Below are 18,579 nucleotides of genomic sequence, written 5' to 3'. Positions count from 1 at the left end.
TGACAGACTTCACAATGCAAGCTTATGTTTTCTGAACTGCAACTTAAGCCCTAAGAGCCACCTAGGCAGTGGCATACAACAGTAACAGGGGGGTTGGGCCTGTCACAGAGGAGGTGGTCAGAGGATCTAAAGACTTTAGAAAGGGGACATGACTTCCTAGTTTGGGAAACACTGATCCAGTGGGAAAGTCTGGACTTGGGTTGGGTGCATCTCAATAACATAGGAATCTTACTAAATGACCAGCTGCCTGAAAATCTGAAGAAGAATCAAATTCTTCATTGGATTATAATATATTGAATAATATATTGCATTATATTGAATTATAATATAATATAATATAATATAATATAATATAATATAATATAATATAATATTAATTCTCTTTGGACATGCATGCCCAGGATTTGGCAGTGGAACTCTCGCGACACGTTGCGAGAGTTCTGGAAGAGTGAGGAGGAGAGGGGGAAGCTGGCCAGCCGGCCGGAGGACAAAGGAAGAGGAAAGCGGCGGTGGGCCGCGGGCGGGTGGGTGGGGAGAGAAAGAAGGTGGTGGCAGCGGGCGGGCAGGTGGGGGGAGGAGACAAAAACGGTGGCGGCAGGAGGGCAGAGCGGGGGAGAGAAAAGCCGCCGTGGCAGGCGGACGGGAGGGATCAGCGGTGGGTGGGCAGTGGGGCCCTTCTTGGCTGCCTGCCGCCCAGTGAGGCTCTGTGTGGGGGAAGGAACGGGAGAGGAGGAGGGCTGGAGAGCACGGGGCTGGAGGGAAGGGAAAGAGAGGAGAGGCCAGGGCAGGAGGAAGAGGGAGGGGGAAACAGCCGGCCCTCAGGGGATGAAGCTGCTCTGGGAAGAGCATCGAGGTTCCAAGTTCCCTCCCTGGCAGCATCTCCAAGAGAGGGCTGAGAGGGACTCCTGCCTGCAACCTTGGAGAAGCCGCTGCCAGTCTGTGAAGACAATACTGAGCTAGATGGACCAAGGGTCTTACGGGAACAAATCAGCATGGAAGAGAAGGTGGCTTCTGCTTGTGGGGAAGTGAGTGCACGGATAGCCCGATTCAGACAGCAAGGCGGTGCTCACAGCTGGGAGGACTTGCCTCTAACCAGTGGTGCACCTAAGTAATTGTGAAGCCTGGACTGAAAGGCCTTTTAATCATTTTTTATCATTTAAAATTTTATAACGATTCCTCCTTATCCTCACTGGTATATTTTATATGTTGTAATCCACTGAAGAAGAGTTCTACTCGAAACTTGTCGGGATCTACTGTACTCTTTTATAAACCGCTACTCACCATTTCTGTTGCCTTCCTTCCTATTCGTTAGCATGGTACTTTCCCCTCCTGTGTGCTTATACCAAATCAGACCATCGGTCTCTCTAGCTCAGTATTGTCTTACACTGACTGTTAGTAGCTCTCCAAGGTTTCAGGCAGGAGTCTCTTCCTGCCTTATCTGGAGGTGCTGGGAATTGAACTGGGGACCTTCTGCATGCAAGCAGATTCTCAACCAATGAGCTAGGGCCTCATTCCCTAAGGGGACTACGTACTAGTCATTCATCCAGATTCAAACCATGCTTCGTAAAGGGGATAATTCATGCTCCCTTCTCCAGTTGACGTAGAATAATGAGATAACTGGATTTGGTGGGTGAACTCCAAGGCATGGTGTCCTCTTATCCCTGGGCACTGATGTTATCACTCCACAGTGCCCTTGCTTATGTATGCGTGGCATGATCTGTGGGGTGACATTCTCATCACAGTGTGCTGGGTGTGGGCAAGGAGGGTAGAAAATGCGGATCCTGAGAGCACAGCTCTTATCGTACCATTTTCCAAATCAATAGATCATGGGACATTATCTTGTGAGACATTCCCACACACTTGGTTTGTGGTTTTAGAGCTATGCCAGAGATTCAGGAAGAGGTCTGCTGACAAAAGGTATTTATTGACTGGAAAAAATCTCTCTCACCATTTCCCTGAACGGACCCAATGTATAGGCAGGCAAAAGAAACATTGGCATCAGTCTCATATGTTGGATGGTGCAGATGGTGGTTCTGATAGTCCCAAGATTGACCTAATCAGGAGCAACATTTGTAGGAAGGATTTGCTAAATGTCCTCTTGAATCCTCTATATTGTTTTTCTAAGTTTTGCAGAAACCATTATCTGACTTAAGTAGGAAGCTTCCCATTGTCTGTCTGTTTTTTGAACAACTAATGATGAACACCTTTCTGGTACCAGGGCTATGGATTCTCCTCAACCTTCTCACTGGTAAGTTCCTGAAGAAAGACTGGGTAAAATTAGCATCTTCAGGGACCAAACAATTGACTTGTTGTGAGTCAGGAAGAGCACCACAGAGTTTGCATTTTTCCGATTTGTACTAGAACTGTAAAATGTCCTTTTAATTTAAAGATGAGTCTCTTTGATTTCTAGCCTCCGTCATCAATATACACACGTTTCATGACACATGTGAAGCTCAGAGGTGGCTTCGGTGACATGTATGATGATGTGCTAATCTGATCTAAAATGGTTACTGTCTTTTGGGATATTTGTAGCAACCAGTTCATTCATACAATCTGTAGGCTCAGGAGCTTGAGCATTTTCCATTTTTGAAGAGAGAAAAGAGAAGATTTCAGCTTCCCCTACTGCACAACCGAGTGTTTTAAAACACACAAACAAAGCCACTATAGCCTGAATATTTTTTGAAGGGTTTGTAGAGTTGTCTGTGCAAAATAAAATTACCTACAAACACCAACTTTTGCATACACAATCCTGCCAAGAGGCATATTTTATTTCATTTATTGTTCTCAACAGTTTTTTAACACACAAAAATCAGATCACTAATTTTAAAGTGACATAGTGCCAAGAGATAATATATACATATATTTTTCTGGGGACTGTATATTTTGCAAATAGATTTTGACTACTAGGTGAGGCCTGTTGTTTCCTAGGAAAAGTCATTTTGTATAGATTACACTTATAGGAAAGCTCAAGAAATTAAATATGTGATCATTTTTATTAATGTGCTTGCAAATAGGAAGTAAAAGAACAGTTTGAAATTTGTAGGATTTCAGCTTCAAACATTATTCATTTTATTGAACTACTCTATATGATATATTTGAACTGTAGTAAATTTGAATCTGAGAAAGATCTTCACTTACACTTGGGCGTGATGTTAGTTTGGAAGTATGACTGAGTGTTGAAAATCTGTTGAGAACAACAACAGTTAAAATACGAAGATGCTATTCAGAATTTTTTTCCAAATCTTTCTCCCAGCATATTCTGGAGTGAAAAGTAGTGCATTCAGCTAATTACAGTGGCAGGAATGTGTATGCAAAATTTGGTATCTGTAGGTCATCGGGAAGTATGAATTATTTTGCATCAACTAACCAACCAGTTCTTCAAATGATATAATAGATATAGATATATTTTCTTGGGATTGTATATTTAATTTTGGAAATATATTTTGAATTGTGCACAAGCCACCAGTTGAACTAAGTCACCATTTTAGCCCATCTTGGCTTAATATTGGCCATAATTAAGTCATGACTAAGCCCAGTCCCCGAGAGGCAGAGAAAGTACGAATATAATATATATATTAGCTTTTCAACAAAAGTTCCTAAAGCGGGTTACATAGATGTAAGTAAGGAAAGAAAGAAATAAAGATGGTTCCCTGTCCCTAAAAGGTTACAATCTAAAAAGAAACATAAGATAGACACCAGCAACAGCCACTGGAGGGATGTTGTGCTGGGGCTGGATAGGGCCAGTTGCTCCCCCCCCTGCTCAATAAAGAGAATCGCCGCTTTTAAAAGGTGCCTCTTTGCTCAGCTAGCAGAGGACTCTGGCTGTTGTCAGACAAGGAGAAAATGAGCATTCTGGCCAGTGTAGGTTTTACATCCCTTTTACAAACTGAGTCAAGCAAAAACAAAAAGCCAAGCAAATGCTTTAGGTCTTGTGTGTCATCATCTCCTGATTCTCTGGCTCGGTGTTCTTCCTCCCTCATCCTCCTTTCCTTTTTGTCTTTCCCCGGCTGTTCTGCAGTGCATGCCCTCTGGTGTCACTCCTGCAAGAAGCCAGACCCACTAAAGCCCTGTCCTGGTAACGGCGAATTATGCTGGACGAATGTATATGGAAGTTGCTTTACACAGAACGTCTACTCTAAATTTCGAGTGCAAAAAGGTATAGACGCGGGCTGGATGACGTGAGGGCACGTTTAAGTGGGCCTTACAGCTCAAGAAGTGTCTTAGTAACATAGGAAGCGGTCTTCTACCAAGTCAGACGATTGGTCTATCTACCTCAGTATTGTCTACACAGACTGGCAGCGGCTTCTCCAAGGTGGCAGGCAGGAGTCTCTCTCAGCCCTATCTTGGAGGTGCCCGGGAGGGAACTTAGAACCTTCTGCACTTCCCAGAGCAGCCAATATGGCACCCGAGATTCATCATTCACCCAAAATGGAACATTGCCCATTCGGACTTGACCCTTAACTTCAGGAAAGGTGACAGCCTGGTATGAGCAGCTAATAGAACAGAGGAGGTTAACTGTTGCATGCCAGTGTGGTGTAGTGGTTAGAGTGCTGGACTAGGACCGGGTAGACCTGAGTTTGAATCCCCATTCAGCCATGAGACTTGCTGGGTGACTCTGGGCCAGTCACTTCTCTCTCAGCCTAAACCTACTTCACAGGGTTGTTGTGAGGAGAAACCATGTAGTACACTGCTCTGGGCTCCTTGGAGGAAGAGCGGGATAGAAAATGTAACAAACAAACAAACAAACAAATTAAAATAAAAGACAGGGTCTTTGACATCTCTCTCTCTCTCTCTCTTTTTCTTTTCCTGTTCCCAGTATATCATCTCAGAAAATCGGAAGTTGGATGTGCCCAGTTCTGTGAAGATTACACACAACCTAATGGCTATCTCAAGTGGACCCAGTATACTTGCTGCAATAAAGACTATTGCAATAAATAAGTGGCAACAAATGGAGAGTCGATATCAAGGCAGCAGAAGCAGGGTACTCTCCACAGCCCTGCGATAAGGATAGGGATACGCATGGAACTGGTCTGGCACTCCTTTTCTGAACCAAACCGCCGAACCGGTTCCGTTGACCGATGTCCGAACCGGTTCAAATGCAGGGTGGGGGTAACTTTAAGAGGCAGGGAAGGGGCTGCCTACCTGCCAGCCCCCACCCCACCATTCTTCCCCCACCAGCGCTCTCTCTGGATGTGGATGTGCAGGACTGCAACGTTCCTCCCTGTGCCCCATTCTGCACTGCCACACAAATGGCTGCGTTGCGTGCGCACGGCACGCATGTCGGCCATTTGCATGGCAACACAGAACAGGGCAGAGGGAGGAAAGTTGCTGTCCCACATCCCTGCTTTTGGAGAGAGCACTGGTGGGGGAATAGCGGTGGTTTGGGGGCTGGCAAGTAGGCAGCGCCTTCCCTGCCTCTTAAAATAACCCCCCACTGCCCTCCTGGGAGTGCACAGAACCAGTTCCATACACATCCTTACCCTGCGATTATGTCCCCTCTGCAACCCCATCTACAGCTGCCACCATCACCCCGAATGTACGCCGCCTTCGTTCTCTAACCCCTTAAATTTCTCCCCCCAGAATCAAGGATCATTTAGGTCAAATAGCAAAGGTCAGAGATGCTCAGCTGTTCTTTCAGGCATGTCTGTCATTGGGACTCATCCTGTCCTCCCATTCCTCCCCACCCCACCCACCCCCAGAGTGTCTCCTTTATGAGAGTGGCAGGCCAACTAGGTAGTTAATACTGGAAACCGACTCCTGCTGGCATTGCTGCTCGAGACGGCCGATCCCTGGAACTACTTTTGGGTGTTGGGGCCCAACTTGGAACTAGGTTGAAGATCCAACCAGACATGACATTCGTCACATCAACAGCCCTGGCATGTTTCCCGACCCAGATACAGGGGTCACCTTTGCAGATGAGCTGGGGGGCGGTTGTATGTGGAAAATGGTATGTGGAAAATGACAATCGTAGTTGCTGCTGGTGTACTGATCATTCATCCTTCTTGCCCCACCCTGCCTGCCCCACCCACGCTCTCTGTGCTTACCGTGCCCCAAGCTGCAAGGGCTGTTATTCACCTGTTGGGGGGCAGGAATCTTGGTTGGGGCAGGAAGTGTGATGGAGCAATGTGCCTGCATCTCATTTTACACACACACACACACACACACACACACACACACACACACACACACCCAGCTCATTTGCAGTGGTCTCCCCAACAGATAGCACACCAAGAGCGGCAGCAATCCAGATTGCAACTGGGCACCTATAGTAGGCTTTAAACCTCCTACCCTGCTGTGGTCCAAATCTGGATTGGAATTTTGGAACCACCCGCCTGTGCTATTTACAAGTAATTGTCATTATAATAATGGCCAACATGCTGTGCAATGCAACGGGGGCAGTTCTGAACTACCTGCACTGCTGCAGGCGTCCAGTGTTGCGCAAGATCACCCTTGCGCTAATACTTATAATTGCACAATTGTAGTTGCTCAACAATACTTCCATTGAAAGCCATGGATATATCATTGTTTATCATTGTTTTTGCCATTGCGCTTGCAATATTTACTTAGCAATACTTAAGAGCAATTCTTGATGTTGCTTTAGATACCCGTAGCAGTATGGGTGCGCAGCCCATACCCGAAGCATGTACAACTATGCCTCTTTTAGCAAGTTGCCCATGCAGTGGCAGTGTGGTTCCACCTTCCACGGAAGCTGGAACTGCCCCACCACCTTGTGGGCAGCTTGCTAAAAGAGGCACTGTAGAGGCTATGGGCTGAGATGGGGGGTGGGATGCAGCGGTGCCAGTGACTGCCCTGGTAGGGTTGCCATATCTAAGCTTCCCAAATCCGGGTGGCCTAATTTGCATATTATGCAAATCGTGTGGCAACTCATTTGCATGTTGTTTATTTGACCGATTCGTATACGGCCTGCCACTGCTCAAGTCTCTAAGTGGTTTTGAACCATAAAACAAAGCAAGGACTGCAGAGAAACTGCGGCAAAGCCACAGAGCCTTCCTTCCTTTCCCTCCTTCTCTTCCCTCCCATATGATCAGATCCAGAGTAAAATCTGCGCCAACTGGGTGGTACATTTGAAATCCGGGTAAATCCGGGTGGAATTTAGCAGCTGGGTGGAGGAGCCAAAATCTGGGGGCTACCCTAAATTCCGGGGGACATGGCAAGGCTATGCACTGGCCAGGTAACACCTTTTAACTACCTTTCTTACTGCCCCCGTCTGCCTGTTCTACACTGAACTGGTCTGTCTGAACAGGGCTTTGTTTGCTTCTCTCACTTACCAAACCACCCGTTTCGGTTTGTGATCAAGCTGCCGTATTGGCCCGGTTCAAAGCGAACCAGTTCGGTGTCGAGCAGTTATTGCACGCCCCTAATCCTGACTGGCAGTCGGGATCTCCGAGGTTCCACTGATTGGTGGTGCTATGCTTCAAGGTTTCAGGCAGGGGTTTCTCCCACCCCTACCTGGAGATGCTGCCAGGGATTGATCCTCGGACCTTCTACATGCAAAGCTGATGCCTACCACTGAGCTACGATCTCCCCCCCCACTGATTTGCTTCTTCCTCAGGCAATAAAGCTGCTTTGATTGATACCTACCAAGCTTTCTCTGAATCACTAAAGTCTGAGATTGAGTGAGTGAGTGAGTGTCTCTCCGTTGCAAATCTTCAGCTCAGGTACCCCATAGAGTGTGTGTGAACATGTTGGTGTGCCTGCATTCACACGCACTAATATGTTACAATTAGGGAGACGGACTAGTACAATCACTGGCTCACGCCAGTGTGGTGTAGTGGCTAGAGTGCTGGACTAGGACCGGGGAGACCCGACTTCAAATCCCCATTCAGCCATGAAACTAGCTGGGTGACTCTGGGACAGCCACTTCTCGCACTGAGCCTTTTCGGAAGGGCGGCATATAAATCAAATCAAATAAATAAATAAATAAATAATGTCTTTTGTGAACTTATCATATTTCAAAAGTCTTTCACCTTAATTGCAGGGCTGACTGAAGCTACGCTTAGAGATTCCCCCTGCCTGCCACAAATTATTTCACTAAACCAGGCCATTAAAATCTCCTGGATTGCTTTCAGTTGGTCTCCTGGAGATTGATGCTGATTTCCTGAAGGGTTTTCAATGCTATTTCAGACTCTGTGCAGCTCCCAGGTGTCTCTAACTTTGGAAATATCTCCGATCTGACATTCTGGGACACCTACCTGGGCAAGGAAGGGTGGTTGCTCTTTAAGATCAAACTCCTGTCTCTGGTGGCAAGACTGAGCCTCAGCTGATTGGCCTAAAAAGATGCTAAGCACCTGTTGATCCCTTATAATGACTCTGTGAGGGGTGAGGCTGTGTTGATCTTTCCTGGGAAGGTGAAGTTTGGTGAGTTGTATATTTGCCCACTTTAGGGTATGGTGTGAGAGAGGGAAATCTGAACCCTGAAAGATTGTTTTGTGTGTAGGGTAGTAATCTGTACACTGATTTTTAAATAAGCTAGAGCAGGTCTGTGCACAGCATAAGGTCTGTGGGCTGGATCTGACCTGTGGGGATTCTTTTTGCTTGTCTGTGAGAAGGAAAGCATGGAGAACTCTTGTGCTATTCTGGGACAAACAATTGAGCTTGAACAATTGAGCTGAGATGGTAGCAGTTCAATGCACTTGTCTGTTTAAGACCATCTATTCCTTATCTGCCTTCCTAACCCTTTCTCTGGGCTGCAGGCCACCAGGAGAGCTGGTCTTGTGGTCACCAACATTAATTGTCCTCTTGGCTAAGCAGCATCCAGCCTGGTTTGTGTTTGGATGAGAGGCTATGTGAGTACTGTAAGATAAACTTTTCAGGGGATGGGGCTACTCTGAGAAGAGCTGTTGTTCCTGGGCTTGTTTCTGAGGCAAACAACCCAGGAATGAAGGATTGACTTGTATACTGAAAAGCTCCAACCCCTTGTGAATTCTTCCTACAGAGAACAGAACCATTGCTTCGGTTCAAAGAGGAATCTATGAGCAATCCATATGACTCATTTGACATGATCTGGGAGGAGAGTTGATCTTACAGCTAACATGAATTGTCCCCTCTGCTAAGCAGGGTCTGCCCTGGTATGCTTTTGAGTAGGAGACTGCATGTGTGAGCACTGAAAGATCTTTTCCTCCTCCTGCAGTGGACATTAGTTGGTGTTCTTCAGATGTGGAGCAAATAGTGCGGCTGTAGCAAGGGGAGAATCTGAACCAACCCCTTGATTAGCAAAGAAACAAAGTTGGCTGAGAACAGAGCTCACAGAGGAGATCTGGAGATAATTGCTTAAAGTCTTTAAAAGAAGTAAAGGTTTATTTGTAACTCCTTCCAAACTGAGGTAGAAAGCCTGCATCCTGTACTAGCTTCATCATGGTGAAGGCAGAAGAAGGAACAAAGAAGCGAGTGTCCTAAGAATATTAGTCTACCAATAAGAAGAGACTTGAAGCAGAGATACTCAAGTACACAGAGAACAAGGGGGTAGTCCTACATTTTGCCTCTACTCCTAATGTTCCTAGGAGTCAATAGGTGTTATTGGTGTTGAGAATTGATGCCCATAGAGTGTCACATCTCCACATCTCTGAAAGCCCCATATACCCCTAGAGGTACTAAAATCCTGTTTTGGGAACTCCTTATATAGAGAATGTACAGGTTGTTGTTGTTGTTGTCATCTCAGTTTTGAGCACAAAGGCTGAGTAAAATACTAAGAACAGCATAGCGCTTTTGCAGTTGAAATGCTAGGAGGCCTCTTCTCACAGGCTGTGTCTGAGTCCTAATCTGGTTGGCAACCTGATGGATGTAACAAAATGCCTTTCCTCACCCCTGTTGCACAGTCCTTTGATAGTCCTTTCTGAGAAATGGATCTGGAAGTCAGCAGTCACTCATATGAGATCACTACCTTCGAGAAGCCGCTCTGCAAGATGTGGGGTAAGACACTTCACCTCTGAATGTACTTGGCTGGAGAGGCATGATGAGGTTGGGAGGTGGCCAGCTCCCTTTTTGACATCTGCTTTCTATGCAGGGTGCAAGCTAGATGCTGGGAACCCAACTTTCACAGTTGACCTCGTAAAGGAGTGGTTGGGTGAGCAGCAGCTGTGTCTGAAGACGGTATGTGCCTTGGGGAACCAGCTCTGATAAGTTGGCTGGCTAGGGTTAGAATACTCTTGAAAGACTGAAGGTTGACCATCTGCGACTATGTAGGTGCTCCTGGGGATACATGGCAGCATAGCTGAGGAGTACTGCTTAAGCATCCGGGGTAAGGAACAAAGGCACCAATAAAGCATCTGGGAATCACCCATTAACTTGTTGCAGTTTCTGGTGATTCTAGCAGCAGCATTGGCTGCCTGGGACTGAACAACACCCTGCTGGAACTGAGACCATGTTGCAGATCCTGTAATACCGAGACTAGGGGTTTTGGGTGTGGTGTTTTTAGTTAATCCATTCCTTCATCCAGGCCAGTTTTTGAATGGGGATTTAGTTGCTTGTATTCCTTCCAGTAGAGGTGGGGCTAACAAACAGCTAGAAGTAAGAGCACAGAAAAGCAGTCTGCACTTGCCTCTCTGTACATATCTATTTTATTTTCCTGATTCCACTCCACTGCCTTCTCCTTGCATACCATAGCTCTTTCCCTTGGATTCTATACTGGGATGCAGTTTTGCTTGGCTTGGCCATGTAAGAAGTGAGAATTCTACAGCATTTACTTTTAGCCCTGCAGTAACCTCTTTTGGCCACTAGAGGCATGAGTTACATTAATAGATCTCTCTTGTTCTGTTGGAGACAGGATTGCTCAGTTGTTGAAGGCTATAGCCTGTCTGGGTACATTGATCTCTCAGTATAGAATTTAGTGTCTTAATAAATATTTATTTTCTGAACAGAACCTCAGGTAATCTCTTGGAAAGTTTCTTTACCACCAGATCATATTCTGCTGTGTGAGGATTTTAATATTTCTCTTCACACCCCTCAACAGAAAAGAGCTATGGGATGGTTGAAGAAAATGTGTGTAGGGGCTAGACCATGGAAGTGGATGGGAGCAGTAGAAGTTCAAGGTAGAAGTTCTTTCCCCTTTGGAAAGAGATTCCCCACACAGTATGGCAGTGCATAAAATGAAGAATAGGGTAGGAGACTTCTCCTATCCTAGATTGGGAACTGTGTGCACTTCTGTTTGCCACTTGGCTGTTGGTTAAAACAAGGTTGGAGGTCCTGTTTGTGATCATGTGCTTGGCAGCAGCTGAGTTGGAATGCTTTTGCCCTATCTTATTCCACAGCTGGGTTGGAGGCAGTCCTCCAGCCAGTTGCTGCTGAGCACACAATCGCAGATGGCCCTGCCATCCAACCTTGTCTTTAGCTGACAATCGGCAGACAGGAGTGCACACAGCTCCCAAACTAGCTGAGCTGAGTACCTGGTTTGATCAGTGGCAGGAAACCAGAGGATCAAATGCAGATGAATCAGAAACAGATATCTCCACTTGAGCAAGGTTAGATAGATCCTTTATTACAGTCATCGGCCAGATAGACAATCATAATACAGTTTGTGGCAGGCAATAAGGACCTACATCAAAGTTAGCACCTCCTTGTGTTTTTTGCAAGCTATAAAGCAATATTTAGCCACACCAGGAGGTTATTCACAGTTGGCTTCAGGCTTTGCGGTAAATGTTGAGCGAAGCCACTTCGAAGTACGCTCACGGCATTGAGGGAAGCAGCCCCTCCCCTCTGATCTTGGCTTTCATTTTCACAAGTACACATGGCAGGCATCGGTGTTTTCCTTCCTAGCCAATGGGGGTGGGGGAGAGAGAGTTCCCTGCAGAGAAAGATCTGCATTTCTGAAGAGACCATGCCTCTTATCATGCTAAGGATTCTACATCAGTGCCTCTCCCTGTTTGCTTCGGCATCTTCAGAAAAAGTAGCTTAAAACCAGCATTTCAAAAACTGGCCATAAATTGAGATAAGCTAGAATTCGCATCACAAAACCTGACCTGTATGTGGAGTGTGTCCAAGGATCTCGTCGGGAGTTTGGGGTAGGTTTGGCTGGTGTGCGAACGCACACACTCTCTCCTGAAGGAGAATGGGTTTTGTCCTGGGTGGCAGTATGCATTCAGAGTGGGACCTTCCTGTTTCCACCTGAGCGGGATCTAAAACTAACTGAGCAGACATTAAACAAATAAACTTGTGTGCATGCCTTGGAGGGAACACTGTAAAGACCTCCAAAGCTGGAACAAAAGACTCCAAGAAGTGGCAGGGGGATAGAATCGGAGAACTGAATTCAGCAACTAAAATGGAACTGGCAAAAAAAGAAATAGAAACACTCTCAAAAATGAAGGTATCTCCTACCCTATCTTACTCGTGTGGACTGCCCCAGTATCTCCCCGCTGTTCTTGCAAATATTGAGAAGACTTGAACCATCTAACTAAAATGGGGGAAAGGTGGGTTAGATGGCCTTTCTGTCCTGCAATGGACTGCCACAAAAACTTACTTTGCTTTTCCAGATCAGGTGGGTTTGCTGCTCGGCTTGTTTTGAGCTCTTGATAGCAATGCCTTCTCTCCTTTCCAAGGTCTGCCTATCGGGGAGTGCCAAGGAGGAGTTCCATACGGTGGAGCTTTTGGTTCCAAAGAATGGCAAGGAAACTGCTCCAGTCCACTTGGCCACCCTGAAGCCTTCAGTGCTCCCAATGGTGAGTAGTGCCTGGGAGATTGGTGGTGCTTGTCCAAAGATTTCCAGCGAGCTCCACTATGTTCTTTGAGCTTCCCAAAATGTCTCCTTAAGGTGTTTGACTAGATCAGGGCTGTCAAATGGCAGCCCTCCAGCTGTTCTTGTCCTAGAACTCCCATCATACCTGGGTACTGGCCACCGTAATCGGAGATGATGGGTGTTGTAGGCCAGAAACAGCTAGATGGCTGCAGATAAGACATACCTGGACTAGATGGACCTTTGGCTTGATAGGTAAAGGCCACAATTTTATCAAATATATCTATCTTGCCTTTCCTTAAGGGAGTTAAAGTTTGGAATAAATATCCCCCCTTATGCTCACAACATCCCTGCAAGGTAGGCAGGGCTGAAAATATGAATGTTTCAAAGTCATCCAGTGACCTTCATGACTGAGTGGGGATTTGACTGTGGGGCGCTCCCCCATTCCTAGTCTGACACAACTATTATACCACATTGGTTCTTGGAACCAGGTCTCCTAAATCCATATTGATCTCCCAAGACTTTGGGATGTGCTTATTTAAGCAGGGAGTGCATTCCAATCTCTGGCAACTCTTTAAAAGTCCCTAAAGTCACACTTATTAACCCAAGGTTCTTAACTAGAATTGTGGTTTTATGTTTTAATGTGTTGTGGTGGTGTTAACCGCCCAGTGATGTAAGTTTGGGGTGGTGTCCAAATGTAATAAATGAACAATGAAATATGGAGTGGCACATATCTTGTAATCCAATGTTAACTTCTATGTTATCCAGGTCAGCCTAGTTGGATTTGATATGAATCTTCCTGTCACGTTCAGACTAAAATCGGGATGTGGACCTGTCTACCTTTCTGGGCAGTATCTGACAGGTAAATTCTAAATTGTGCAGTTGCAATGGGGTGACCCAAAGTTGCCCTTGAGATACGCTTGGTGCGGTGCCTGACATTCAGGATAGTGGACAAAGGCTTTAAACTAGTAGAGAAGTGTAACTTCTACAGGAAATTGTATTATACAGTGTCAGACCATTGGTCCATCTAGTTCAGTATTGTCTACACAAGGGATTCTCAACGTTGGCTCCCCAGATGTTATTGGACTTCAACTCCCATAATCCCCAGCCCTAGTGGCCTTTGGTAGGGGATTATGGGAGTTGAAGTCCAATAACATCTGGGAACCCAACACTGAGAATCCCTGGTCTACACCAGGGTTCCTAACCTGTGCTTCTCCAGATGTTGTTGAATTACAATTCCCATTACCCCCAGCTACAATTTATTGTGGCAGGGGCTGATGGGAGCTGCAGTTCAGCAGCATCTGGAGAGTCACAGGTTGGGATTTAGGAACCTCTGGTTTACACCAACTGGCTGCAGCTCTCCAGGGTTTCAGGCAGGAGTCTCTCCCAGCCCTACCTGGAGATGCTGCCAGGGATTGGACCTCTGCAGATGGACTACCACTAGGCTATGGCCCCATCCCCCAAAGCAGGCTCAAGGGTGAACATGCTATGTCATACCCAAGGTCCAGGGTAGACACAGATTAACTGCTATGTCCGTGTGAAGGACTGAATCTGATGTCTCTTCGTCATCTGGCTCATTCACACATGTGACTCATGGCAGATTGTTGGAAATGGCAGTTCTGTGCTGGGTGCTCTAACGTATTGCAGAATCTCAGTGGAAGACCTATTTGAGAGAGAGAAGTTATACCAGTTAGGCTTGTGCCCAAAATGTTTCGGAGGCCATGATTGAAGCCTCCGAAACGTTTCAGCCACCGGGGCCGTTCCGGGGGAGGGTGCACTTACCCCCGCCGGCGCTCCTTTGTATCCCTGCTGCCCCGTTGCCATCTGTGCCCAGTACTTCCAGCCGTGGACAGCAACGGGGCAGCAGGGAGGCACGCTGCCGCCCCAAGGGGCTTTGATACAATGAAGCGCTGGTGGGGGAAATGTGGTGGGAGGGGTAAGTGCACCCTCCCCTGCCCTTAAGGGAGCACCCCCGTCGCCTCTGAAACGTGGAGGAGCAGTTTCGGGCACATCCCTAATGTCAGCTGTGATCCTTTTCAGGTTAGGAGATCCAGGGATAAATTGTCTCGATGTACAAAGACTTTGAACCTGTAGCCCAATAAAGCCTAGTCTGTTTCTCACTGCCTTCTGCTTTACATACAGATGGCCCATACTGGAGTGAGGAGGAAGATGAGTCCCAGGAAGACCAAGAGATGGAGGCATCTTCCAAGGACGACTCTCCCGTAAAACTTGCCAGGCGTCCCTCCGCCAAGCATGCAGCCGTAACCAAGGAGCGACAAGAGCATCCTCAGGTAAAGCTGTGCACCTGGGTGGAGACTGAAGAGGGTTAATCTGCAGCTTAAGTGAGAGCCAAGACAGGCCAGTCTCCTGTTAACCTCTTTGGAGGATGACTCTAATTCTCCACTTTGTATATTTGCTTGATTTTGTGTTTAAAATGGCTGCTTATCAGTGTTCCCTCTAACAGGGATTCCCAGGTGTTGTTGACTACAACTCCCAGAATCTTCAGCTATAATGGCTTTTGCTTGGGGATTCTGGGAGTTGTAGTCAACATCTGGGAATCCCCATTAGAGGGATCTCTGCTGCCTATCCCCCTCTTGTAACTTTTTGTAACTCAAACACCAGTTCAGAAATGCTTTTCGGACAGTTCTGTCTGGAGTTCGTCTGGCTTGCATTTGCCTTGACTGGCTAATCCCATAGAAGTGGGCAGGAGCGGAAGGGAGTCCTGGAGCTGAAAAACCACCAGACAGCTGAAGAGCTGCTAAAATCATCATCATCATCATCATCATCATCATCAAGAAGAAGAAAGCTGAGCAGAAATCAATCTCAAGAGCCAGAGTACTTGTGGAGTAGCTGAGAACTAGTCAGTGTAGAGAGAAGTGATTTGGGGAGCTTCTGATGAGAACTCTGTTAGGGCACAGTATAGACCTGTGGAAACATTTATCTCGCTTTTCATTTGTTCTTCTATGGAACATAGGAAGCTGCCTTATACTGACCATTGGTCCATCTCACTCAGTATTGTCTACACAGACTGACAGCAGCTTCTCCAAGGTTGTAGGCAGGAGTCTCTCTCAGCCCTATCTGGAGATGCCAGGCAGGGAACTTGGAACCTTCTGTATGCAAGTATGCAGATGCTCTTTCCAGAGCGGCCCCCTTCCCTAAGGAGAATATTGTACAGTGCTCACACATCTACTCTCTCATTCAAATGCAAACCAGGGTGGACCATGCTACAATTGATGCTCCCTACCTCAAGACCAGCTCTCCTCCTTATGGTTGTGTTATACCTTTTTAAATATCGCAAAAGCATATATGAATTGGACCACTCTTTCCTTTAAGTAGATATTTCGCCTTTTAATCAAACCTGCGTAGTCTCTGTCCATGTTCCCCACCCCACGCTTGGAAGCCTCACCACCCTACCTATTTTGAGTGTAAGAGGTTTGGAGGGCTACTCTTGTAGACAACCAGGCCTTGACAATCTCCCAAGGGGATGCACTGCAGGATCCAATAGAACCTCTCTCTAGATGATGTAAATGCCTTCACTGTTTTCTGCAGCAGAAAGGAACAAGGGACAGAAGAAGCCAGCAGCAAGAGGAGACTTGAATATATGAATTCTGATGGAAGGTGAGAGGGCAGGAAGTGGTTTCCTTAATGGTGTCTGGCTAGAGTAGTTAACAAAGGACATCCCCTGATCCTTGCAAATCCGGGCTCATCCTCTTAAACAAGAGGAGTTGCAGCATGGTTCCAGGACCTGTCCTAGAAACCTGCCAATAGAGCAAGATCTGTAATCTGCTAGTTTATCAACCTTCCTGGAGTCCCTGGGCCCAGTAGGATACTTCTTATGTCCCATTTTGGCCTACTGGGGCACCACTGGCTGGCTCCAAGTTGTGACTGCCCATGAGTTGTAGCTTCACTGTCTCTGTATACAGATATGTGCATGACAGTTCTGTAGAACTGGCCACTATGCCTGGCTGCTAATGACATGACCTGTGCATTGTGCATGCAGAATGGCAGGAGACCATGACTTGTTGGGATAGCTACTTTGGGTAAGGTGTGGAAGTGAGAGGCAGAGGGTGGGTGGTGAGGAAGGAGGTTTAGCTGACCTTCTGGGACCTGTGGCTAATTGGACTGAGAGATAAGGGTTCACACTGCCTCTAGATGACCATGGAGACATTCCACAGCTGGGATTGAGGAGGAAATGGGCAATGAGGGAACCATATAGAGCTGGACTCGCTCCTATGTATTACAGGGGTAGAGTTGCTTTTTATTAAGAGCCAGTGTGGTGTAGTGGTTAGAGTGCTCGACTAGGACCAGGGAGACCCAACCAGAGTTCAAATCCCCATTCAGCCATGATACTAGCTGGGTGACTCTGGGCCAGTCACTTCTCTCTCAGCCTAACCTGCTTCACAGGGTTGTTGTGAGGAGAAATCTAAGTATGTAGTACACCGCTCTGGGCTCCTTGGAGGAAGAGTGGGATATAAAATGTAAATAATAATAATTAAACTGTGTTGGGGTGAAGCAAAACAAATCGACCACTTTTCCATGGAAATGCAGCAGGGTGAGTTTCTTTGGCACTTTCCCAGGATATTTATGCTTATTCCTGGTGCCGGAATAGGTGCTGAAAGTTTCCCTTTCTAGTGCATCCATGAATGTTTGGATCCTGTATGTCTTTCTATTCACTTTAGAACTACTGTACAATCTAGCCTCTGTCCAGCATGGAGAACCACCTAAGAACTAATGTAGGGTTGGGATTTATAGGATTGTCTCTCCCACAGACTCAAACTCCTGCTCTTGCTCTCTTCCAGGTCTTTGGGTCAAAGCATCTGGAGCTACACAATGCCACTAAAAGAAATAAAAAATGTATTCTATATGTAGTGCCGTGTGTCTTTCTAAAACTAGATGGCACACCAAATTAGGATATATTTCTAACTGGCAATGGCTGGATTAGATTCACAGCATTCCTATGTAGTTGACAATCCCTCCAAAATAGGGTTTTGCAAACATAAGTGTGTGCAATCTGCTTTTCTCAGTGGTGACAGAACCAAGGGCTTGGCATGCACTTGAATAAATGTTCACGCAGACTGTTTCAGCTGGTACACGGATGTTCCTGTAAATCTCAAGTCTCTTTCAAAAGAGATCCTGAAGAACTACTGCATGGGGAGGGGTGGCAGATCTGGACTTGTGACTTATCGGGCACTCCACTCTTCCCCCTGCAGATAATGGAGACATTATATGTAATCTTGGTCAATGCCTGTCTTGTACCACGCTTCAATTTGTTCATGGACTTCTGTGGGTAGGGTCTACTGAATATCTCTTGGCATGTATGCAGTGCCTGTTTCTGCATACTAGGAACATAGGAAGCTGCCATATACCGAGTCAGACCATTGGTCTATCTAGCTCAGTATTGTCTTCAGACTGGCAGTGGCTTCTCCAAGATGGCAGGCAGGAATCTCTCTCAGCCCTATCTTGGAGATACCAGGGAGGAAACTTGGAACCTTCTCCTCTTCCCAGAGCGGTTCCATCCCCTAAGGGAAATCTCATACAGTGCTCACACTTCTAGTTTCCCATTCATATGCTACCAGGGCAGACCCTGCTTAGCTAAGGAGACAGGTCATGCTTGCTACCACAAGACCAGCTCTCCTCACAGCTTCAACCTCTCCATATGCTCTTACTTGCAGAGCAGAGGCAGATAGTATGTATTCTCTGCAGGCATTATTTCAGTGCCTCTAGAAATTGTCTCCTTCTTGGCCCAAAAGCACTAATATGCCTACACCCATTGCTAAACCCTATACTAGTCCTACATACTTGTATGGTAGCTTGCTTTAGCTGCTGCAGACCTCGTTTGCAGAAAACACGTGCCCCAACATTCACTGTTTGCCTGTCATTTTTGCCTTCTGGAG

At 46.5% G+C, this 18,579-nt stretch overlaps 1 protein-coding gene across 3 annotated transcripts; it reads left to right on the top strand.

Moving 5' to 3' along the window:
- The first annotated feature begins 8,296 nt into the window (after positions 1–8,296).
- On the top strand, positions 8,297–17,547 carry LOC128334059 (nucleoplasmin-like). Of its 3 annotated transcripts, none has more exons than XM_053270308.1 (8): positions 8,297–8,379; positions 9,837–9,930; positions 10,025–10,110; positions 12,552–12,671; positions 13,454–13,547; positions 14,828–14,976; positions 16,238–16,303; positions 17,485–17,547. In XM_053270308.1, the coding sequence occupies exons 2-7, from the start codon at positions 9,861–9,863 to the stop codon at positions 16,280–16,282; spliced, it is 564 nt and encodes a 187-aa protein (XP_053126283.1). In that variant the 5' UTR covers positions 8,297–8,379; positions 9,837–9,860; the 3' UTR covers positions 16,283–16,303; positions 17,485–17,547. The 3 variants fall into 3 exon arrangements, with proteins under 3 accessions (XP_053126283.1, XP_053126281.1, XP_053126282.1); XM_053270306.1 differs by having other exon boundaries at positions 8,299–8,379; positions 16,235–16,303; XM_053270307.1 differs by lacking the exon at positions 8,297–8,379 and adding an exon at positions 8,739–8,807 and having other exon boundaries at positions 16,235–16,303.
- Positions 17,548–18,579: the final 1,032 nt, after the last annotated feature.

This window comes from Hemicordylus capensis, chromosome 8 (genome assembly GCF_027244095.1).
Source record: "Hemicordylus capensis ecotype Gifberg chromosome 8, rHemCap1.1.pri, whole genome shotgun sequence".
Classification (NCBI taxonomy): domain Eukaryota; kingdom Metazoa; phylum Chordata; class Lepidosauria; order Squamata; family Cordylidae; genus Hemicordylus; species Hemicordylus capensis.
The sequence above is the reverse complement of the archived record's forward strand: the minus strand, read 5'-3'. Positions and strand labels throughout refer to the sequence as shown.